Here is a 25,040-nt window from a genome sequence, read left to right as displayed (position 1 = left end):
AACGTTCACTAGCTATTGGAATTTACAGCAAAAAAAACCTTACTGCTTAATATAATAGGATAAGCACAAAATTTCAAAGTTCTCAATGGATGTTCTAAGAGAAAACACTAAACTAATTTGAATCATCATTTCCTGCAATATTTTTATTTTTATGCTAAAAATGAGATTTTATCATTTTTGAATAAACCCCTTTACTGCACTGACCTTTTTAGATGGTTGTTACCTAAATGAGAGATTTCAAACTACATGAATACATCAATTTTTCATTCAATACACACACACAAACACACACGCACAGAGATTTATCATTTGTCTAATTTAGGAGCCCTAACAAGGATGATAACTTTCATTTGGACAAAGAAATATGCACTTTTTTGTTTTGTTTAAAGTAGAATTAAATGCATACAAGTGTTTAGTTGTACATTGTAAAGGAAAGAGGAACACATCAGAGACAGTCTATATGAGCATTTAAACTTATACACAAATTTTCAAGGAGTAGAGGTATATAGGCTTTAGCATCCCTAAAAACAGCATAAAACCTGATGGACCAATAAAAGGCTTACCTGCAAGACAAATTGGTTCATTGTTTTCTGAAAATTTATTATTTTTTTCATATTCAGTATTCGTATGGGCTATTTATTACACTAGTCCCCAAAGTTTTATAATAACGTTTTCTTATTTATTGGCTTAAAAACTTCGGGGACTTTAACGAATTTAGATTGGTTGGATCATTAAGTTGAGTTTTCAAACGTTTCATTCAACCACCAATTTTGATACATTCAGGTGGTAATTTTGTTTATCATCATTGGGGTTAAACATAAATTTATCGGCCATTGTCTTATCCCTTTATTTCCCTGTGCAGGAAGAAGGGATGCTACAGGAAATAGATCAAGGTGACTCTACGGGATGAAGGGATAAGAGATTAAAAGATAAAAAACATTTTCTAGTATGGCTGTGTAACCGATTAAAATACACTGGATTAGAACCGGTTCTCAGCCATACTGAAAAATCATGTATAGCATCGTATCACAGACATTTTTCCGCGAATAATAGAAAAAATCTTAATATAATACCAGTTTAATCAGTCTGGGTCTTCTGTCTCTTTTGGCTAACAAAACTGGTTTTATTTTCATAATTTTTCATTTTAATAACCGCGGAAAGCTGTCTATAATACGATGCGATAAATAACTATTCTTATTCTTCAAATTGATGTCTTATCCCTCAATTTATAATTCTAATCAACATTTAAAATAATGCTTCCAATCATGCAAGAAAAGCAGGGATCTAAAGGGATAAGACAATGGCCTTTAAATTGATGTACATTCCCAATGATGATACACAAAATTACCCTTTCTGAAGATCATAAATGTTTGTTGAAACGTTTAAATACTCTACTTAATGAATCAACCAATCAAAATTCACTGAAGTCCCCAAAGTTTTTAAGCCAACAATAAGTAAACGTAATTTTAAAACTTTGGGGACTAGTGTAATAAACAGCCCATTGTCTCCTCTCTCTCTGCAAGAAAAGCATAGTTTAATTCCAAACAACATTTTAAAGAAGATTGTGATTCTAAATTAAATTCTGAATTAAAAACTATTTTATTTTCAATCCACAAAAATAGGCCCATGTCTCATATCTATCTATCTTACTGGCATAATTTAATATTTGGCCGAGAAACCAAGTTTTGGGTATAATCCTGTCTCTCTCTCTCCCAGGGATCTAAAGGGATCAGACAATAAACGATATATTGATGTAAATACCTAATGTTGATAAACAAATTTACCCCTTTTGGTTAAGAATTTAGGTTACTGCGAATTTAAACCAAACAATTAAGATTTAGTAAAAGTACCCAAGGTTTTAAAGCCAATGAATGAGAGATTGTATTGATAAAACTTTGGGTACAAGTTTAATTTACAGTCCAATGTCCCCTCCCTTCCTGCATCTACCCCAATACTATGCAGAGTTTTATAGGCTCTCAAATGCGCTTAGCAAGAGGGTATACTCAAAAATAGCTCCACTATATAAGATAGTAAAGGAGTTTTAAAAGTTTGAAGCAGGGTTTTATATTTATAAAAAAGATTTGATAATTTGTTGGCTCAAAAACATTAGGTTCTTTCAGTGTTCGAACTTTTCAACTAATGATTTGGAATATGTGTTAATTTTGTTAATCATCATTAAGGATGTACTTTAAATTATCTCCCATTGTCTTATCCCTTAAGATCCTTGATTGTAAACAGATATTCTATAATGTTCAACTAGGAATAATACCAAGCTAATTTTACAAAAATTTCTTCATTGTGCAGGCTGTTTTGGAGATCTTAAAGGACATTGACTTAACCTGCTTTTATTGTATTTTAGATTATAATAATTTCAATTGGGAATTATTCCTCCTTTTGTGTTCTATTGTTAAAAAATGCGCATTTTTTGAGTTGCCCCATGATTTTGCATGGTTGTTGAAAATATGCACCAGACAAAAAGGATGGTTTCATGTCTGGCACACAGTTTTTAAAATCAAATTCATTGTATTTTGTATTTTGCGTTTTTTTGCTTTAAAACTCATCAAATTATTAAAACTAACTTTTATCTTTTATCTATAAATGAATATATAACTAATGCAAAAATTATGCAATAATAAAAATTAGAAAATCAATTTTTAAAATCAGCAAATTTGAAGAACAAGCAGAACTAATTGTGACATCATAATAACAATTTTAACCCTCCTCCATTTTTCCTCTTGGATTTTGGATTTATTAATACATGGATTTTGTACCATATTATCATGTACTCTGATTAAGTGAAACTTGTAGCTGGCCCTTACCACCCCCCTTACCACATCCCCTACTGGAGGAACAAACTGACCAGTAAATGAAGTCCATGTTAGCAACGACCATATCCACGTATATTCTATATCCATTCTTGTAATTTATCTCTTTATGTGATCAATATTTAGCTTATTCTTTCTGTACACTTTTTTCGTCAAACAATAACTTTTATCCCTTTAAAAATGAACACTTAGACAATAATCTTATGAGACAAGACTATGGAACACAAGTTAATACAGAATTCCTTATAATGATAAATAAAATAACCACTTATTTAGATTATAATTATTAGTTTGAACACCAATCTGAATTAAGTACCTTAAGTTTCGAGCCAACAAATGAGATGACTTGTTATAAAAGTTTGGGTACCCATTTAATTAACAGTCCAATGTCTCTTCCCTCCCTGATAAAACTGTAGTGCCCACTATGGGTTATCGTCTCTAGGCAAGGTATTGTAACTTCAAGGTATAATTGTACTTGATTGAAATTTTGGTGTATTGATTAGATTTTAATGAAATCAAGCATAGATTTAGATTATATATGTCTTATGTCCAAGGATAAGTCTGGTTTCTAATTGTAATAAAATAGCTGCGCACATAGACTTCTTAACAAACTCTAAAAATAAGCACAAGATTTATAACAGTCTAAAATCTGCCGTTTTGATTTATTTTGAGACAAAAAAAATAGCTTAAAAACGTCCCGTTACTAGTTCTTTGTGAGGCTTCCCTAAAATTGAGAACCAAAGCAGACCAGTGGTTAACAGTAAAATATAAAAACCTTATTACTTTATTACTAAAAATTAATATATAAAATCTTACAACCCATAGTAAAAACCCTTCTCTTTTCTAATTAACCAAAAAATCCACCATTCTTAAGACAGCAAGAAAATTGAAAAAAAACCTGTACGTCATAAAATGCATAAATGTCCAAAACTGACCTTAAACCCGATTTTTCGCCCTAAAAAAGGTGGAATGATGCAAATTACAGTACATATTATTTTTTTTAGCATGTTAAACACTAAACTATTTTTCAAGACCTCCATGTTTAAAATTATCCCCCTTTTTTCTCGACCACTTTTCATGATTTATAGTAAGGGTTTTTGGAATAATTTGAGTGGGGGAGGGGGGGGGGGGGGGTAATCACTATAATTTTCTAACACCTACCCTGTAACCAATGCAATGGCATAAGAGATGTTATCAAAATCAAATAAAAAATTTTGGATTTTGAAAGAAAAAATAACACCTTTATAGTCAAAATTCTAATATTTGCCCAAAAATATACATTAAACAAGGATGACAACATCCATAAAAGCAAAGCTTTAAAATTATAATGAAGGACAAACGAACAATAACATGAATTTCTAAGTCTAAACGAAATTGTATACAAATTTGCTAAATTGTGCAAAAATAGGATACATCAAAAGGTCATACTTTCATTTTTAGGATTTGATTGTAGAGTTGCCTCGCTTATAATACTTTACCTTGTTGTCCTAAGAATCATTATCCCAAAAATCAGATAAATAAGATCATCATATCATACAAAAAGAATGATGTCAAAATGTTAAAAAAATCAGCTTGTTTTTGGGAACGATTATAGAGTTGCGTACCCAACTGTTATGGGAATCATCATGCAAAGTTTGAAATTGATATGACAATTCTAACATGCCTAATTAACTAAAAGAGCTAGCCATTTCGGAAGGATGAACTGATCCTAATTATAGAAAAGCTTCGCTTTTAAAAATGTATATAATAAAACCTACAAAATAACTAAGGCTGAAACATAAAAGCAATTTATTGTTATGAAAAAGCAAGCGTAAAATTAGTAAAAAGAGTAATAAGCAGGTTTTGTTCTAAGTTCTTGTGCTTCTTACAAGTCGGAAGTATACCTACCCCCCTCCCCCTCTTACTTTTGCTATCAACAAAAACAATATTCCAACATTTGAGCAAAAATGTATCGAGAAAGCAATCCTATTAAATAAATTATTTTTTTTCTGGAGTTTTAAGATTTAAAACAAAATTTTTAACCGATTGAGTCCTCCATTTTATGAAAGCTTGCTACACATAGGTCCTGGTATGGTTTTATGCCATTTTATTGTCCATTACCTACCTCTTAAAACAGAGCTTTAGATGCTAGAAGCAAAATAAAAAAATATAACTTCTATTAGTCCAATAAGTCTTAAGTACAATTTATTTATATTCATCAAAACTTTATTAATTGCAGGATTATTTAAACATCTTATGCGGCTCCTATCCCCAAATAACCCATTTCTAAGCCATAATAGTTTATGCCTAGCTATATACACTCCCCCCCCCCCCCGGGCCCCCCCCTACAATTATTATTATGGGGGGGATGTTACTACCACCCTCCCTTGGTTGGGAAAGGAAAGGGAAAGTTTATGTTTGACCATGAAACTTGTTTTTATTATGGCACACTAAGTTATGGGGGGGGGGGGGGGTGCTTACCAAGTAGTTATGGTCAGATGAGGGGGTGGTTGCTTACCAAGTAGTTATGGTCAGATGAGGGGGTGGTTGCTTACCAAGTAGTTATGGTCAGATGAGGGGGGGGGGGCTCTCTTACTCATGTGATTTTATATGTGTGTTTGAGTAGTGTTTCTTTGAAAAGGATTAAAATTCAATTTTAGTGTATTTTACCACTGAACCGATTAAGTTCTTTTAAGGGAAGCTTTGAATAGGTCCTAAGATGTATTTAGGCTAATTTGTTTCTGTAAATTTAGGCATTTTGATGGTTTTAGGCTGTTTTATATCCCCTCACTCCCAGAAAAAAAAGTATATTCAGAAACATTCTAGACAGCTAAAAATTCATATAAAGCCTTCCAATATCCTATAGTATTAAGTATAAAGTTTTTTTTGTGTGTGTGAAGCTAAAGATCTCAGTAACTGCTCGTCCTACTTGATTGAACATTTTGTAGAAGCTTTATATATGTCTTTGAGAGTTTTAGGCTATTTTCCAGACCTCCTTCGTCTATTCCTAAAGGCCAGGGGCGAAGCATCTAATACAGGCATTAGAGAATGATTTAAATATGCAAGTTTCAATAATATTTAAACTTTTTAAACTATTTCAAAATTTTACAAAATTAATATCTATGCTATTGTTTAATATTGTCTGTATCGTATAAATATTATTATATATGAGCGCCCATAGCGTGTTTCAAAACAAGACGCGCTGCCTTTTAGGATACAGGGATATGTTGATGGATAATAAAATAAACCATCTGCCTAATATTAGTAGGTAGTATTTGGCATTTAACTATCAAAAAAGTAAAAAAAATATATCTTACTATATTTTTTTCTTAACGTTCAACACCCTTCTAAGAATTAGCATTAGTTATTTTATAGCGGAGGGGATAAAATTTTTTTCCATTGACCTATCTCTGTCTAGGATCTAACGGGATAAGACAATGGCTGATAAATTAATACACATACCAAATGATGTTACACAAAATTACCCCTTTTGTAGATTACAATTAGTGGTTAAAATGTTTAGACATTTAACTTAATGAACCAATCAATCAAATTTCAACAATAGTCTTCGAAGTTTTAGGCCAACAAATATGAAAATGTTGATATAAAACTTTGGGTACTAGTTAAAAAACAGCCCATTGTCCCCTTCCTCCCTGTATCCCTGCCCCTCTTGGTTGGACAAAAACAAATAAACCATTCTCATTTCTTCAGCCATTTCATAATTAACTTCAACTAATTGAGGAGTTTGTCCTTGGAGGTATGCTAAGGGATGGAAATAATATCTGGTATGGAGAGAGGTTCACCCCCCCCCCCACCCCCTTGTGCGTTTTGAAAAAATGGCATTAAACCCGCGCTTTGATTATTCTTTTAGATATTGTCTTTAGATAATTCCTTTAGAGAAACTTCTGGATAATACCATAATATTACAGGGATCTTCATGCAAGATTTCAAATCGATCGGATAATTCTAACATAATTATTTTTTACAATCTTATTAATTGAAGTGTGGTAGATTGATTTTTGTTTCTTTGTTCCTAAATATCTCTTAAACTGCTATACTGAGATTTTACTGAAACCTCTGAAAAAGTCCCAAGAAGGTTAGGTATAACTTATAAATTAAATTAAAGAAAATTTAGAAAGCAAATGAAAGGGAATATAAGATAGTTGCAATTTTATGTGAAATAGGAAATAAAATATTATGTTTCAAGATATATAAGTAATGTATCTGTTTTCTAGATATGTTTGTCTGTCAATCTTTGTTTGTCTGTCTCTTTGACAACATTTCTGTCTGTTTGTCTGTAGACAAGAAACTTACTACCTACAGTAAAATCTGATAAATTACTGTTTATTTTCTGATTGAAAAGTACACTAAAATGCAATAATAAAATGATAGAGGATTTTTGTATTAATAATGGGGAGAGGGTACGGAGGGGGGTTGATGCATTTTATTTACTTAGAAAAAAACAAGTGGGGGTGGGGGGTTTCAGGTTGACATTTTATTAAGGGGGGAGGGAAGTTTTGATTTAGGAGGGCACGTGTAGCGACACATAATCAAGATAAAATATTGTGCATGATAGTCAACCAAGGGCGGTTAATCCCCTCCCCCCAAAAAATTAACCCCCCCAAAGATGCTTAATCCCTTCCTCTTTTTTGGTACTACTTGATTTTTATATCACGGACGAGAGGTTATGTTGTAAGGTTTTTTGTCTGAAGAAAAAGCTCTGATTTCTATAAAAGCTTATTATTGGTTTTTCATGTTTTTTTGGGATATTTACTTCAGGAGTGAATCAATCCTTCAATTTTACCCTCCAACCTCCCCCCAAAAAAACTACTGGTACCCAAAGTTTAAAAAGTGTTACTGAATTAACTGTTGATTGGTTGGTTCCAAACTAGTTATATTCAAACTTTACAACTACCTATAAACTTTATTTTACAGAAGTATTGGTTCTGTTGATCATAATTCGGGAAACATATTACTTTATCGCCCATTGTCTTATCCCTTTAGTTCCCTGAATTTATGCATAAAATGCAATCAAACAACTCCTTCCCCATTTTTTATACCTTGTGGTGGATAAGTGGTATTTTTACATTCTAGTAAGTTGAAAATTAATATTTTTCTTATACGTTGGCATAAGAACTTTGGGGACGTTTATTAAATTTTGATTGGTTGGTTTATTTCGTTGTGTGTCCTAACGTTTCAACCACTGATTGTAATCGTTGAGGATGTACATAAATTTATCGGCCATTGTCTTACCGTTACCCTTTGGATCCCTGATTATTTTTGCAACATTGTATAAAGTTGTACTTTTGTATGTCACATATCCTTTCAAATAAGAATCAACAAAACATGAAATACACCAGGGTTACAGGGATAGATAGGATAAATCACAGGGATCTAAAGGGATTAGACAATGGCCGATAAATTGATGTACATCCCTAATGATGATATTCAAAATTAACCCTTCTGCAGATTATAATATTAGTGAGTCAACCAATCAAATTTCACTAAAGTCCCCAGAGTTGTTAAGCCAACGAATTAAAATACGTTATTATAAAACTTAGGGGACTAGTGTAATAAACAACCCATTGTCCCCTCTCTAGGTTTAAATCATTATTTCCTTCACAAATCATCCTCTTTTCAAATAATATCCATAAATTAGGGGAAGATTGATTTATTTTCCATAGGCCTATCCCAGTATTCATGCTATATAAAATGAATTGCAGCAACCAACCTTTGGTTGGTAGATTTTTTTTCTGTGTGTCAGGGATCTAAAGGGATAAGACAATGGTCTCTATATGATATTTTTAAGCTGTGCAATCAAATTGTAAGTAGCTTGCAACCCAATGTTATTATTGTTATGAATAAAATGTGGCCTTAAAGCTTCGCTACAGCTAAATGTGATCACACTTGTTTTTGTTGGTTTGTTCAAAGAACCAAAATTTTTTTTTTACATATATTCATTATCAGGGATCTGAAGGGATAAGACAATGAACGATAAATTTATGTTTATCCCCATAGTTGAAACAAAAATACCAATTCTTCAGATGATTGGAAATTGTCTATTATGGCGAGAAGGGGCAAAAAAAAAATTCGGCGGGAAACGGCGGTTCCGCCGCCGTTTCTTCACAGTTCCATATTGTTCACCACACAAGCAACCGATGTGCAGAATTTTAGAGCTGTAACTCTTTTATGGGCTGAGATCATGCACGTTTTACTTTTGATTTCAAAAAGTGTCACAAACGCCTCCCCCCTTATCAATGAAAAGCATGGATATTACAAACTCCACCAACCAATCAAGATTTTTCAAAAAGTACCCACAGTTTTTGAGCCAACGCATAAGTTTGGGTATCAGAGTATTTTATAGTGCTTGGATTTTGATTGTTCTACTCTGGCGATTATATAGATGTTGCCCCCAAAAGCCATTTAAAAAACCCACACATAGTAATTAAACAGAAGATAAAGTTGATCTACTGCAGTTCATGGTAAAATATTGCTGGCAACGAATATTGCCAAAAATCTATGAATTTTAAAGGCTGATAGCTGCCAAACGGCTGAACGTACAGATCATGCCTGTACACTGTTTTAAGCAGCATAAGAAGGCCTACAAATAATCTGGAATAGCCATAAATCAATAATGCTTAATTATCTCGCAGTGCAGAGAAATGCGCGAAAAAGGCCTATTTTACGCGTTTTTTCTTTAGTAAAGCTTTCCCTGTGCATCATTGGATCTTGGCTATTCCAGATTATTTGTAGGTCGTCTTAAACCGCTTAAAATAGTGTGCGGTTAAGATCTGTACGTTCAGCCGTTTGGCAGCTAGCAGCCTTTAAAATTCATAGATTTTTGGCAATATTCGTTACCAGCAATATTTTACCGTGAACTGCAGTAGATCCGATAAAGTAATTGCTTAAACACATGAAAATTACAACCTATAGTTTGTTTACAGAGGGATAGGTGTATGAAAGATAAATTAATCTTATAATACTTCCATCTACAGGAAAGCTGAAAGGCATGTCATTTTAGATTTGTTCCCCTCATACATTGATTACAGAATGTATAATAAAACCCTCCTTCTTACCTTCGTACATTGAAAGGTTTCGTGATATCGTCGAATTAAATTACAAGTACAATGAACCGCTGAACAGATATGGTTCTCCTTTAGAGAGGGTCCTTTTTATCCAGATGAAGGTACCTCCAACTTGCCAAGGAAATCGCCCTTAGAAGAATACCAAAACCTATCATATTTCTAAAAACTCTTTGGCCTGACTTTCAAAATTACCTGATAAATATCATTATAGAAACATAATTTTTTTGATTTATTCCAGAAAATTACCTACCCATTTATGATCTACTTGAATAGCGGATAAGTTGTAAGCAAAATAAATTTACTTCCAAGTGCCCTATCCCTCTTTTTGTCGCCCCTACTGAGATATTGTCCTTCAAAGTTGCTCTCAAATCTTGTGATGCATTCAAAATTAAGGAAGTTGGGTTGATGGCTTTTTTTGTAGCAAAGCTATTAGACAGTTTGGTTTTATCCGTCCGAACGTCTGTCCGACGCTTTTCTTCATTTTCTTCATTTATTTGGACAGGGATCTCAAGAGATAAGACAATTGACTATAAATATATCTACATTTTAAATGATGAAGTACCCAAAGTTTTAAAGCCAACAAATGAGAAAACGTTAAAAAACTTTGGGTACCATTCTATTTACAGTTAAATGTATTCTCCAGTTCGCTTGTCTACTTGTTTATAAATTACATTTACTAAATGTCTCATAAGATTTTCAATACTTGTACTGTATTACAGTTTTTTGTTCTCTAGAACATTTTTCTGCGCTTCATATGGACATTATTGTTCTTGTTTCTTAAGGGATGCAAACATGGGTGTTTGAAGCAGAGATGTAGGGATAAGACAATGGAAGAGTAATAAATCTAAATCTCCAATGATTAGAATCTAAATTACCCCTCCTCTGTAGATTAAAATTATTGATTTTAAAAGTATGGAAGCTAACAACCAATTTTGAGAAAAATACCCAAAGATAACCTGTTAATAAAACTTTGAGTACCAATGTAATTTACATTTCAATGTCTCCTCTATCCCTGGGAGGGTTTGAATTGAAGTTTAGAATGTTGGTTATAATTGTTCAGGATGCGACAATATATGTTTTTTTTTCTACAGGGATACTGGGTTTGGTTAATGCATACAAAATTTGATTCTGCCCTTTAAATTGAAAGTTCGTATTTTGTTATCGGGTAGCTGGGGGGGGGGGGGGGGGAGGTAGTTTCCTATTATATGTAGTACTAAGGTTTTTTTGTCCGAAGCTTAAGATTTCAAAAACTGATAATCTGATTGAGTTGTTCAAAGGCTTTACATAAGTCACGGGTTGGTTTAAGGCTATTTCAATTTAAGATTTAATTCTTGTTATGGTTTTAGGCTATTTTTCTGTCTCCTATCTATCTCCTTGAATACATATCCCCCTAGATGCTAGGGACACAAGTTACAACCGCTAGTATTCTATATAGAAGTGAATTTAAGCCTTAAAAAAAAGATTTTTCATAAACCTCTTCCTTTATCCCTGGTGTTTTAGGGAAGGAAGTAAAAGATTTTATGAACATCAAGTATATCAATATCGGGGGTAGTGTTTAAATGGTTTAGTCATAGGACAATGGAAATCAACTTTTATATTTTTATGAGTATACATATATATACACAGCTCAAAACTATAGTTTTGTCAAATTATCTTATATTTTTCTTTAATTAAAAATAACTTAGGTATTTTAAAACATTTGCTCAACTGCTATTTAAGATAGACTGATGATTATTTTCGTGAAGATATCCTTTACCAAGGAGCATCCAATTATCTCACTTTGTCCGTCAGTCTGTCGGTCATGATACAAAAGATATATTTTATTATTTTTTGTAAAGGTTTCGTGATTTTTGATGGATTTTTCTTTTTCAGTCTTTGAAGCATGATGGCGAAGTTAAAGAGGAGAAGATCAGTTCATTACAGAGCCAGCTCACAGACCTACAGATGGACTCTACCACGGAGGTAATATTTGCATTTGGGGAATGCCGTGGCCCAAACAAGCAGGGATTTAAGGGGATAAGACAATGACCGATAAATTTATGTACATCCCCAATCGTTATATACAAAATCCCCCCTTCTGTAGATTAAAGTTAGTGGTTGAAACCGTTGAAGACATAACTTAATGAATCAACCAATCAAAATTCACTGAAGCCCCCAAAGTTATTAAGCCAACGAATAAAACAACCAACGTTATTATAAAACTTTGGGGACTTGTGTCCTTGAGCCTATTGTCCCCTCTCCCACTCTGCTAAAAAGGAACAACGCATAACCATGCTTTGTTAAAAAGGTCATACAATCAAAGTGTTGGTTGTTTATAGGACAAAAAACATACACATAATTTTCTAATTTTGCTAAACTACCCACCATATACATTATCGTTCTTGTTTTTCTTAAAACGTAGCGAAGCCATATTTGTCAACGTATTTAAATGTTTCCTTTCTATACCTCCCTTTTAATAGCGATTGGAATAAGTGTTCTAAAAAATGATAAACATACATCTAATTCCTTAAGAATGCTTTGTATATTTAGGAAAAGTTATTTCTAAAATTATTTTTCTGTCAATGTTTTATTAGATTCGACCTCATACATTAACATATACATATATACTATTACTTGAGTTATATAAAGTTAGAAATGTACTAAGTAGCGTAAAAAAGTCAGCTGTTATCATTTAAAGACTATTTTGAAAGATTTTTTGTTATGTCAAAATTATTATTTGTGTATTATAAGTTGTGAATATGCATAAAATTACAATATTTTTTTTTATTATACTGGTATTCAAAGTTTTATAACATACTCTTACATTCGATGTACTTTTATTGAATCTTGATTGGTCGGTTCAAACTGGTAGTGTCAACACTTTTCAACCAATAACTATAATCTGCATACGGGGTAATTTTGTATATCATATTATATAGAAAGACGAAGAAAGTCCCTCAAAAAAATCAGCCTGTTTCGTCATAAATACGAGGGATTATCCATCTCTTTTTTTATGGGTTTTCTGTCCCACTTCCCATCCCTAATTTTTATGACGTCATTGAGGGAATTTCGTCTTCTCATATAGCAATTTATAATCCATTCAAGATCTTTGTAAAAGATCTATCTATTATTTTCCACTAAAATATAAAAATGGCCACTAGAATGTAAGTATGGCAACAGTATTTAATAAAAATGAAATCCATGTGAACTATCATATTACTCACACACACCTTAGTGCTCATACAAAGCAGCAAAGAAATTGTTAATAGCTATAGCTTAAAGTGTCACTCGCCTTTTTTTATTTTGTAAGTTTTGGTTGTGACTTCCGGACAAAGGTCGTACACATACTTGATTGGAATAGATATACAAAGTTAAGTCCAAATAAATCTGGGGTAATTTTAATATTTCTAATGCCGGTTTACGACTCAGGGATCTTAAGGGATAAGACAATGGAGATATGGTGCATGTGCATCCCTAATTACAACAAATAAAATTACCCAGTCTGTTAATGAAGTTTAATGGTTCAAAAGTTCTTACTCGAAGGAAGCACCAAAAGTTTTTAAAGCAACAAATGAGAGATCATGTTTATGTAACGATGGATACCAATATAATTTACAGTCCAATGTCATCTCCCTTCCTTTAGAACCAAGCTTTCAATTTATAGCTATTTATAAAGCAGGTGTTCTATTTACATCTTGGGAACACTTGATATTTTTTCAAGGGTAGGGGGTAAAAGAATAGTTAATTTCAGTAGGTCATGGATAGTGATATGTAAACTAAAGAAAAATTGTGTTGCCTCCCAAGATATCTACTTGTCTATTTTGATGAGGGGAAGGGAGGGGTGGGGGGTAATACCACCATCCCGTTAAAACCTCCCCCCCCACCTTATTAGATACTATTTTTGTAGTATGTTACTCTATATAATCAGGAAGGAAGGGGAAATTGGACTGTAAATTACACTGGTACTCTTTTAAACACGTTATCTTATTTGTTGGTTTTAGCAATCAATGATTTTAATCTACATAAAGGTAATTTTGTTCAGCATCATTTGGGATGTAAATCAATTTATCGCCCATTGTCTTATTCTTTAAGATCCTTAACAGCATTTTAAAATATTTTAAAAACTTATATTTTATATTAGTTTAATTTTAAAAGTTCAATTGTTTTTTTTAGAGGTTCCTTATCCCTTTCTCTGCAATTTATGTGTGTGACTTATTGTGGGTTATTAAGATAAAAAATACTTTATAATAACTGAAGAATAAAAGGCTGTTAGAAATTGTTACTCTTCTGTAATTTTATAGGGATTTTAGGACTAGGGGAATGTTTCCTACTAAGTTACTACGAAATCAGTTACACTACCTTATTAATTGAGATTATATATACTATATAGTTTTATATCTTCAGTGGCATAAGTTAACACTAGTTTTATGTGATATTTGATATAGTTCAATATAAATTTAGTGATATATAAAGAAATTCTATGATGTTTTAGTTATAGTAAAGAAGTTCTAAAGTTAAAATAAGAAAAAAATGTATAGTTATTTAAGTTAAACCATGTTTCTGTTGATTAAAGCCTAGGTGGTAAAAACTAATATATTCTCAGAAAGGGATAGAATTTTGGACTGGAAATTAAGCTGTACCTAAAGTTTTCTAACAATTTATCTTATTCGCTGGCTTAAAACTTTGAATGATTTAAGTGGTTGCCTTAAACTAGTAGTGTATAAGCTTTTAAAGTAAAAATTTTAATCTACAAAAGGGGTATATTTGTTTTTTATCATTAGGGAAGAATTTATAGTCCATTGCCTTATCCCTTGACATACCTGGAAATGGTTAGATAAGATATATATTAATATCCATCCAACCCTGATATTAACTGAATAAAGGATGTTGTAGTAATATACATTGTATTGAATATCAGGGATCTAAAGGGATAAGACAATGGCCGAAAAATTGGTGTATATCCCCAATGTGGTTACAGAAAATTACTCCTTCTGTAGATTACAAATAATGGTTGAAACGCTTGGACACTAAAATTGATGAATCAATCCATCAAAATTCAATAAAAGTCTCCAAAGTTGTTAAACCAATGAGTAAGAAAACATTGTTTTAACACTTTGGGGACTAGTGTAATAAATAGCCTTATGTCCCTTCCCTCCATGAATATACTTTGTATTGAATATGGAATGGTTGAACGAGTTTAAAAAGGGTGTCATTGTTAATAGTTGTCAAGGATTCAATAATTTTTGCATATTAACACAATGCCATTCAATAAGGGATGTAGGGATACATCAATTGGAGATGCATTCAAAGATTTTAGGCCATCAAATAAGAAAAAAGTCATATAATTAACCAATACATTTCATGGCTAAAAAAATGGTAATATAAGTTGAGGTTGCGTGATTTATATCGTAATATTGCAACATTTTTTTTCAGGATGAAGTGAGAGCCTTGAAGAAGAGCAAGAAGGATCTAGAGATGCAGCTGAAGGATCAGGAGGAAGAGCTGGATGATCTGGCCGCTCAGGTATACTTTCTATCTTACTTGCTATCTTATTTGCTATCTCTTGCCTCAAATCATAACAATCTTACAAACTTTATTAGGTACTAAGTATGTAGAAAGCTAGGTTAATGGAATTAATAGGTTTGTTTTAAAGTTATTTAACATGTACTACCTCGATATTTCGATTACGACATCGTGTCTGTATTCAAATTTAATGGGCGGTGGCAATTGGGTAATTACCCCTTTCAAAAGGCTTGAATGTCCTTCTGTCCATTATTTCTTTACTTTTGAAATAAAACAACAATCTTGATTTTATTGTAGGTGCAGATGTTGGAGGCCAGCAGGACCAAGTTGGAGATGGAGATGGCAGCTCTCAAGAAGGAACACAGGTACACGCGCATTCATCATCATTTGAAAACTACATGGGAGAAAATATTAATTCTTTACTACTTTCATGACTTGGTTAATGTGTTTTTTTTAGTAGCGAAGCTACCTACTCTTTATAATTTACTTTGTTTGTCCGTCAGTTTCCTGCTAAACAAAAATAGAATTGAATCGCCTTCTAAGACATTTTCGTTGAGTTTTCCTTACAAATGGACAACCATTCTATCTATTGGTTAATCTCTCGGAGCTATGGGTTTATTGTAGGGAAAATGGTTTTTATCCGGCTACTATAAGAGATATTTATAATAATGTTTTCTTATTCGTTTGCTTTACAACTATGGGGGCTTTTATTTAGTTTCATTAAGTTGATTGATCAAACGTTTAAACCACTAATTATTATATACAGAGAGGGTAATTTTGTGTATCATCATTGGCGATGAACATCACTTGCAATTGTCTTCTCCCTTTAGATCGCTGTTCAAAACTAGTTATCGAAAAACTTGTATTGATTTTAAAGGTTCGAATTCTAGCAAAAAAAAACTTTATAAAAACTTAATAAAAACCTATTTTTAGACGCGAGGTTGTGAGTAAGGAGGAAGAGATTGAAGAGGCTAGGGCCAGTGCCAACAAGAAGGTTAAGATCTTGGAACAGCAATTAGAACAGGTATACAAGATAGATAGATTGTCATTGAATAGACAGAAAGATAGATAGATAGACAGAAAACTCGAGGATAGATAGATACAGCTACAGATAAGTAGTTGAAAAACAAATAATTAGATAGATAGGTAATTGAAAGTTAGGTAAGTTAATAGACCAAGAAATATTTTTTTGGTTCGGAGTTGTAATTTAAAAAAAAAACTTAAAAATGTTAATATTTACTTAATGACTAAATCTATTGAACACAGGGATGGTACAACGGATGATTATTAATCTTTTTCTCAATTCTTATACATGAAATTCTGCCTCTTATTTTTTTCATAAATTGGGGGATTTATTAATTAATTTTCCATTGTCAATTCCCTCCCTGGATTAGTTCTCACAAATATAACGTTTTCTTATCATTATGACATTTCAAATTTTTTTATGAACATAAAAAAATTTTAAATTTTCATTGAATAGGTTCCTAGGGTTGTATTTGAATTCTGTTTAAACAGTGGAGGGAAAAGAGATAAAGATAAATTAACCATCCCCCCAATTTCTGAAATAGAAAGCGAGGGAAAAGACATTGGGCTGTTTAGATTACAATAGTCCCCAAAGTTTTATAATACTGTTTTTCTTATTCGTTGGCTTAACAACTTAGAGGGCTTTTTATAAAATTCTGTTCGGTTGTTTTATTGGATGTCCCAACTTTCAAATTTAAACCACTAATTGTAATCAAAAGAAGGGGTAATTTTGTTTATCATCAATGGGGATGAACATAAATTTATCTGCCATTGTCTTATCCCTTTAGATCCCTAGAATTAATCATCTTCCTTTAACAAATATTTAGATTGGGGAAGGAAAAGTTTTTCTTTCAATTACCTAACACTGTATTCTTAATAAATAGTAAATACGAGATAAAACGTATGTATTTGATTTAATTACGGGGCAAATATTAACTTTAAATACACAAAATATATATTTCTAAGCTTAATATTGAAATAAAAAATCAATTTTTGTTTTTCCCTCAATTTTTTTATACAAAAGTACGAATCTACTTGTAGTAGAATCCCTTTACTAAAAATCAATAAATCCGCAATTGTAATTTTTTGTAAGTCTTTTAGAGTTAGCTTTTAGCATTAGATTTAAGACTGAAATTTCTTTGATAAAAGCAAACCTTAGCCCTTAAATGTTTTTTTTAAAGATATTAATTAAGTCAAAGTCAGCTATTTTGCCTAAAAATCCGCTAAAGTAAAAAAATTCTGCATCTTGTGTACATTGTTTTGAATGAAGAGTATTAACTCACAAAATAGGGAAATTGTAAAAAAAAAATAGCAAAACTTGAAATCTATCTATTTACCTACAGTGTTCTTTATTATCAAAATTAGATACAAAATGTCATATTAATTTATATTTGTTTCTACTGCATAACACTCTAATGTTCTTTGTTGAAATTAAATTATGGTAGGTATGTATTAAAGTTCTACTTAAAATTATATTTTTTAGTATTTATACAAAAAAAAATAAGATTAATATCTTGACTATTTATAATAGGTTTTTTTTACTTTTTTTTATCAATAAATAAATAATATATGTTATAGAGAAACTGCTTTAAAGGTTCTTTTGCTATAAAATAAATTCTGTTGTATTTTTGAAGAACCACTCCAACACACAAAACTGTCTGTTTACTAAAGAATATATAGTAGCAGAAATGCCTTTCTTTAAAACTCAACAAATGTTTTTTTATTATATTGGATATATTATATAGCTAGATATCTAGTGGATAGATAGCTAGATAGCAAATTAAATGTGAAATTAGTGTAAAAAAGTAATTTTAAAACCTAAAGTTTTTATTAAATATAAATAAAACTTTTACAGTTGAAGTTTTTCAATAAGCAAAATTAATCTGCAACAAAAAGGGATTTGATTAATATTAGTTTCCTTTTTCTTCTTAACAAAGCCTTGAAGTGGCTTCGCCCTAAGAGGGAGGAAGTATGTTTGAATGTCTCTTTATGTCTGATTTGTTCAGCTTCACTGCCTTTTATGGATATTGTTATCCTTGTTTTATTGACTTCTTTGTGTAAACTTAAGATCTTGACGTAGACACTGTAATTAGGTAAGTCTTCAACTCCGGAATATACATCCCCAATGATGATTAACCAAACTAGCCTTTTATTAATATTAATGGTTAAAAATTTTGGACACCAAAATATTTCAGTAAAAGTAACCAAAGATTCTGAGCTAATGAATAAGATTATTTGTTTATAAAACTTTGGGTTCCAGTGGAACTAACCGCCCTATGAACCCTCCCTCGCTGTCTATATCTTAAAGTTTTAAGGTTTTTTTTGTTCGTTCATTAAGATCTCGCTATTAATTGAACCTGTGTGAGTTTTCCATTTTAGGGAAGCTAAAAAGGCATGGGATGGTTTTAGCCTTTTATCCTGCTCCCTCCAAGACTTCTATCTGAAAATAAATTAGCCCAAAACCATCACAGGATAGGTACATGTGAAGCTTACTTAAAATATAGAATCCAATTGGTTCAGGGATTTTAAAGACCTTAAGCTTCAGACAAACAAAACCTTACTGAACTTTTATATTATAGGACATGCGGAATTTATAATCACCCCCGTTATTATGATAAATGAAATAATTCCTTCATAATATTTATTGCACGAACGTGTATTATTTGTAATTTTAAAATCGTTGCAATTCTGTATTTAAGAAACAGATATCTGAAGGGATAAGACAATTAACAATGAATGGATGTGTGTACCAAATCAAATGGGATAATATTAAAACCTCTTTATTAGATTAAAATGATTGGAAACTACTAAAGTACTCAAAGTTTTATGCTAACAAGTTACAAGTGTTTATAAAACATTGAATACCAGTATGATATACAGTCCAAAATTCCCTCCCTTTATAAGTTTATAACTAATGTCAAGACTACAATATTTGTTTATCGCATCGTATTATAGATAGTTTCCGCGTTTAGTTATATGAAAAATTATAAGATTAATACCAGTTTTGTTAGACCCGTTGGGCCTTAGGTTGGGGTTAACAAAACTCTCATAAATTTTATTTTTTTTGTTTTAATATACGTGTAAAATTGACTGTAATACGATATTATACACTAGCGGCTTCGCCCCTAGCCTCTAGGGGCTTTGCCCCAAGAGATGACAACAACAAAAAATTCAAAAAAAAAATAAGAAGAACTAAAGAAATCTTCTACAAAAGAAATTTTCTACAAAAGAAATCTTCTACAAAAGAATTCTTCTACAAAAGAATATTTCTACAAAAGAATTCTTCTACAAAAAAAAAATGGGGGGGATTTTTTTGTTTTTGGGGGGGTTGGGGGTGTCCCACCCCCCAAGAAAATAGCTTAAAACCACCACAGGACCAATAGGTATATACCCTCAAGAGTAGAATCCGATCGGTTCAGTGGTTACCGAGATCTTAAGGGACGGACGGACAGACAGACGGACGGACAGACGGACAGACATCGTTCTACTTTGTATTATAGATGATTTTTTCGTATGGATGAGCACTGGTTTTGATCCAACAGATATTAATCGGTTTTGAAGCCATACTGGAAACAATTTTATTTGATAAAAAGAGAAATTGATTGTTTGTATCGATAATGACTATTTGCTTGAGAAAATAAACTAGCACACAATAGATTAAATTTGGACAAAATTTATTATTTTTCTACTGTGCAGTTGTACGTTTGACAGAATTGGGAGCTTCATTAAACTAAATTATACTAGTACCCAAAGTTTTTTAAACACGCACTCTTGTTAGTTTGAAATTAATCTTTGGGTACTTTTACTAAGTCTTGATTTGTTGGTATAAACAAAAAGTGTCCAAACTTTTGAACCATCCATTGTTTTTTTACATCAAATTATCATACATTGTCTTATCTCTTACGATTCCTTAGAATATTTGAAATTTAAAAAAAAAATTAAATTAATTTTATCCGACTTGAGTCAATTGTGTTTCTCACTTCAAATTTCTTTTTTAACTGTTTAAAAAAGACAAAGATCTTTGTGGCTTTATTAAGATAAGTAAAGAATATAAAAAGATTTGAAAGCTGATATATTTCGTTTATTAAAGAATTTTAGTAATTATAATAATTAAATTGATAATCCCATCTCCAACAACCCTTCCCCCCCCCAAAAAAAAAGGTATCCTACACATTTCCCTAATTTTATTCCCACTGTTTAGATTCCCACAAACGGATTCCCCGAAATCTGATTCCCCTAATGTTAAATATCCTTTGTTATTCTTTTCCCAATGACACTTTGGCCTGATGCACTTAGCCTAAACGTCTTAAAGCAATGAGATCATATTCCCTCTTCTACAAATTGCCACATCTAAAGATATCCATTAAAACAACATTCTTTTATTGGCTCAAGTATTCTCTTTTGACATATGATTGTTAAATACTCTAATTACAAATCATAATATACAAATATTAATTCCCAGGACAACAAAGTACAATTTTATGAGCTAAGCATCTCTATAATAAGTCCTAAAAATGTAAGTATGTCCTTAAACAATATCCTTTATTTAACCCTAATCGACCGGGGGATGTCGGGCGTTTTTGCCTTCTTCTGTCATTTTTTTGCTCTTGTTTTTTTTTATAGGCATTGTACTTAATTATGCTCCATATTAAAAGGAATGTTAACAAGAAGTTTTAGCTTTCTAACTTTTATAGGAGATGAGTAAATCCCATTTCTGCCAAGCGTTATGGACTGATGGACGGACAGACAAAATGAATTATAGAGTAGCTTCGCCACTAAAAATAATAGTTAATATCAATCTTATTTTTGTTGCCATAACACTCTGTCTGTTCTTCTGTGTGTCCGTCTGTCTTTTCTTCTGTCTGTTGCAATGTCATGAATTTCGTTTCTATTGGAAATAAATTATTGATTTCTTTTCAGATTTTTTCACTTTCAAATGACTTTTTTCCTTCTTGTCGGTCTGTCCATCTGTCTGCATATCTGTCATTATTTCCGCATCTCTGCATGTATGTCTGTGTGTGTCTATCTGTTTGCTTGTCTGTCTGCTCTCTGCCCGACTGTCTTTCCGTCTTTTTGTCTGTCTTTTCTTCTGTCTTTTGTAATGAAGATATTATATGTATATATATTTTCTCGATTGCTATTGGAGATGAATTACTGATTTCTTTTAGATTATTTAGCTTGCAAATGTCTGTCTTTCTTATCTGTATGTTCGAATGTCTGTCTATCTGTCTGTATGTCAGTCTGCCTGCTTGTCTAAGTGTCTAAGACATATGATTTTCTCGGTTGCTATTGGAGATAGATTGCTCATTTCTTTTTATTTTTTTTCGCTCGCAAATATCTGTCTTTCTACTTGTCTGTCTCTCTTTTCTATAATTAGAGTCGGTCCGTCCGTCCGTCCGTAACGGATAGCTTTTTTCGTTAATTAAGGCATGTTAGAATTGTCCTATCGATTTCAAATTTTGCATGGTGATTCCTTTAGCAGTTAGGTACGATTTAGAAAGCGTAGTAACTCTATAATCATTACTAAAATGTCCGTACGTCCATTTTAAACATGATGATTTTTTTACTTTTTTAACATCAAATTTTTATGTGATCTAATTATCCGATTGATCTGATTTTTGGTATATTGATTCCTGGGACAACAAAGTATAATGTAATAAACGAAGCAACTCTATAATCAAGTCCTAAAACATTATCCTATATCAAGCAGTTTTTTAACAAATTTACTCACAATTTTAATGAATGTAGAATTTGAGCAGTTTTATTGGTTTAGCCCCCCCCCCCTCCCCCTTTTATTTAGAGACAATTAATAATTTCTAGGGTATTTAAGAAGGATATCAAGGACACGTGGAAATGTAAACTTTAGGATATATGATCTGTCGCCAAAGTGTAATTAGGATGAGTGCATTATGGATATCATAATTTGGGGGTATACATTTTAATGGGAATTTAAATTGGGGGAATCCGTCACTTTGGCAAAATGAAGTTTGGGAATTTAAAAGAGGGAATTAGATTATGGGGAATCGATTTGTGGAAAAGTACCTAGAACCCCAAAAAAAAAGGAATTATTACCCCAGGGGTATACAGATTTTCTATCTTCCTTTTTTCATATTTATGACCACTAAACATCTTCTCTATAATCTATTTATGAATTTTTGTGCTTCGCTACTTATGGATGTTATCATTATTTTTAACAAGTGTTTATATAGGCCTTACGTTCAGTTATAGTTAATATTGATATTATATTAATTAGTTGTTATCTTATGTTTCTATTGTTTATTGCAAAAAAAATAGTTATTTACTTATTATTAACTAGAGACTGCGCCCCTAGCACTTAGGGGATCTATTTTAGTAGGAATATGGAAGGGCAGAAAATAGCTTAAACCATACCCAGCTTATTTATACAAATAAAATAGGCTTAAACCATCCCGGGACCTATAAGAAAGGAGAACCATTCAGCTGGATCCCTCGCTACAAGCAAAAAAACCTTGCTGCTTTATATAATAGCATGATATAAAATACAGGTCACAAAATTTATCATGCTTTAGAATATTTGGACAAAAGATGGATATGTAACTATATGCAGTGGCGTGCACAGCGATTCACCAAGGGGATGTGAAACCATTAGTGATTGAAATAAGGGGAAGGCCTTCTCAATTTTAAGAGTGATTCTCACACCCCTAAATATATGTGAAACCCTAAAATCATAATTCAAAACTTGAAATTATGAAGTTAATTTGATTATTGTATGTTTATTGGTCTACTGTATATTTGTATTTTAAACAGTTATAATATAGAAACCGTAAAAATTAGCAAAATATGATTTTTTGTAAGTAGGTCTTCAGTACAGCTAGTTAGTTTTTCATAAATCGTATGAAAGCAGGGAGGGAGAGAACATTAGACTGTAAATTACACTGGTACCCAAAAGTTTTTTTAAAATTCTTATTCGTTGGCTCAAAAAGGATACTTTGATTTTATTGTTTGGTAGTGTTCTAACTTTTAAACCAATGTATTTAATGTACAGAAATGGAAAGTTGTGATCCATAAAATCCTGATTTATTGACCATTGTCTTATCTCTTAAGACCCCTGGATGAAAGGCTCAATTTACTAGTTCCCACTGTAGATCACCAGATTAATATAGGCCCCATTGTCAAATAATTATCAAATTAACTAGTTCCCACTGTAGATCACCAGATTAATATAGGCTCATTGTCAAATAATTATCAAATTTACTAGTTCCCACTGTAGATCACCAGATTAATATAGGCCCATTGTCAAATAATTATCAAATTGCGTGTTTGGGATTTATATTAGGGAGGGAGGGGACATGGACTGAAAATATCACTGGTGCCCAAAGTTTTATAAACATGCTTTTTACATGGTTGGCTCAAATATCTTTGGTACTCATATTAAATCTCATATTGGTAATTTGCAGTGTCTAAACCTTTTTTTGAATTGCCTTATCTCTTAAGATCCCTGGATTTATCTTAGTCTAGGATATTTGTAGCTCATTTATTAGTGATCCAAGGATATATCAATGAAGTATAAAATGATCGATTCATATAATAAATATAATAATATGCCCCCTTGAGGCCTCTCTAGGGTAACTTGGGGGGGGGGGGGGGCGGGTAGGTCGTAAAAGGCCTAACCTTATAAGATTAATCATTATTGAGATATTAAGTTTCATCAAAAAAAACCTTACCCCTTTATTTTATAGACTAGCGGCTACTCTGCACCTTCGAAGGGCTTATAAATAGCCTAAAACCACCTTTGGACCCGTGAAGCTTCCCTAAAATGTGGAACTAAATTGGATTAGTGGTTAATGAGATCTTATTAAGGAGAAAAACTTATAATAAAAAAAAATATGTGTAAGGTTGCGTGATTTTCCAATTGCATTATTTCAACAATTTTTTATATATTTCAGGAACATGAGGAGAGAATAATGTTCTTGAGAGAGAGACATGATCTAGAACAGAAGATTAGCACACTGCAAGACATGCTAGAGAGGTCGGGCGATGAAGAACAGGTATTAAATATATACAAAATTATTGTTGGTTTCAATTGGCGGAAAACTTTTTCTAGAGGATATGATAAGCATTTTAAAAAGAAATATTTATGTTGCAAGACTATTCTACAAGTAATTGTTTCTGTCTTTCTTCTATCGGTAGCACTGCTCTCTGTTCGGCTCTCCCCTCCCTTCCCCTTTATCCTGTTCTTTCTCTCCCCACTCTCTTATTTCTCCCTTTTCTTTCTCATCCACATCCCCCCCCCCTTCCCTCAATTACTTCTTTCTCTTATCCTTCTTTTTACTCGTTCTTTAATAAGTAATTCAAGTTATTACTTTGAAATTACTTCGCTAGGTGGCGAAGTTGAAGAAGGACCTGAAGAAGACGAAGGCCCTGCTGCGCGATGCCCAGACCCTCGTGGAGAAGAACCAGAACGACGGCACCAACAAAGTTATTCTCAGACAGCTTAAAAATCAGGTTCCTAGATTTTTTTTTCTTTTTTTATTGGCGCATTTTTATAACTTTTTTTTTGGCTAAAGTTAATCCATTTTTATTTTGAACACCGAACAGTTGTGAAAAAATAGACAGATTATTTAAGGGATAATTTCAGAAGCTAAGA

General features: G+C 32.1%; 1 protein-coding gene across 1 annotated transcript in view; it reads left to right on the top strand.

Moving 5' to 3' along the window:
- LOC145305407 (unconventional myosin-XVIIIa-like) overlaps positions 1 to 25,040 on the top strand; it is a 201,893-nt gene that overhangs the window by 160,892 nt on the left and 15,961 nt on the right. Inside the window, exons 42-47 of the mRNA XM_080147025.1 lie at positions 11,762 to 11,851; positions 15,302 to 15,391; positions 15,689 to 15,756; positions 16,325 to 16,415; positions 24,340 to 24,441; positions 24,776 to 24,898. Coding sequence (XP_080003151.1) covers positions 11,762 to 11,851; positions 15,302 to 15,391; positions 15,689 to 15,756; positions 16,325 to 16,415; positions 24,340 to 24,441; positions 24,776 to 24,898 — 564 coding nt within the window. The remainder of the gene's footprint in view (positions 1 to 11,761; positions 11,852 to 15,301; positions 15,392 to 15,688; positions 15,757 to 16,324; positions 16,416 to 24,339; positions 24,442 to 24,775; positions 24,899 to 25,040) is intronic.

Source organism: Acartia tonsa, chromosome 14 (assembly GCF_053477335.1).
Source record: "Acartia tonsa isolate MP-2025a chromosome 14, ASM5347733v1, whole genome shotgun sequence".
NCBI classification, from domain to species: domain Eukaryota; kingdom Metazoa; phylum Arthropoda; class Copepoda; order Calanoida; family Acartiidae; genus Acartia; species Acartia tonsa.
This window is presented reverse-complemented; position numbering and strand designations above follow the sequence as displayed.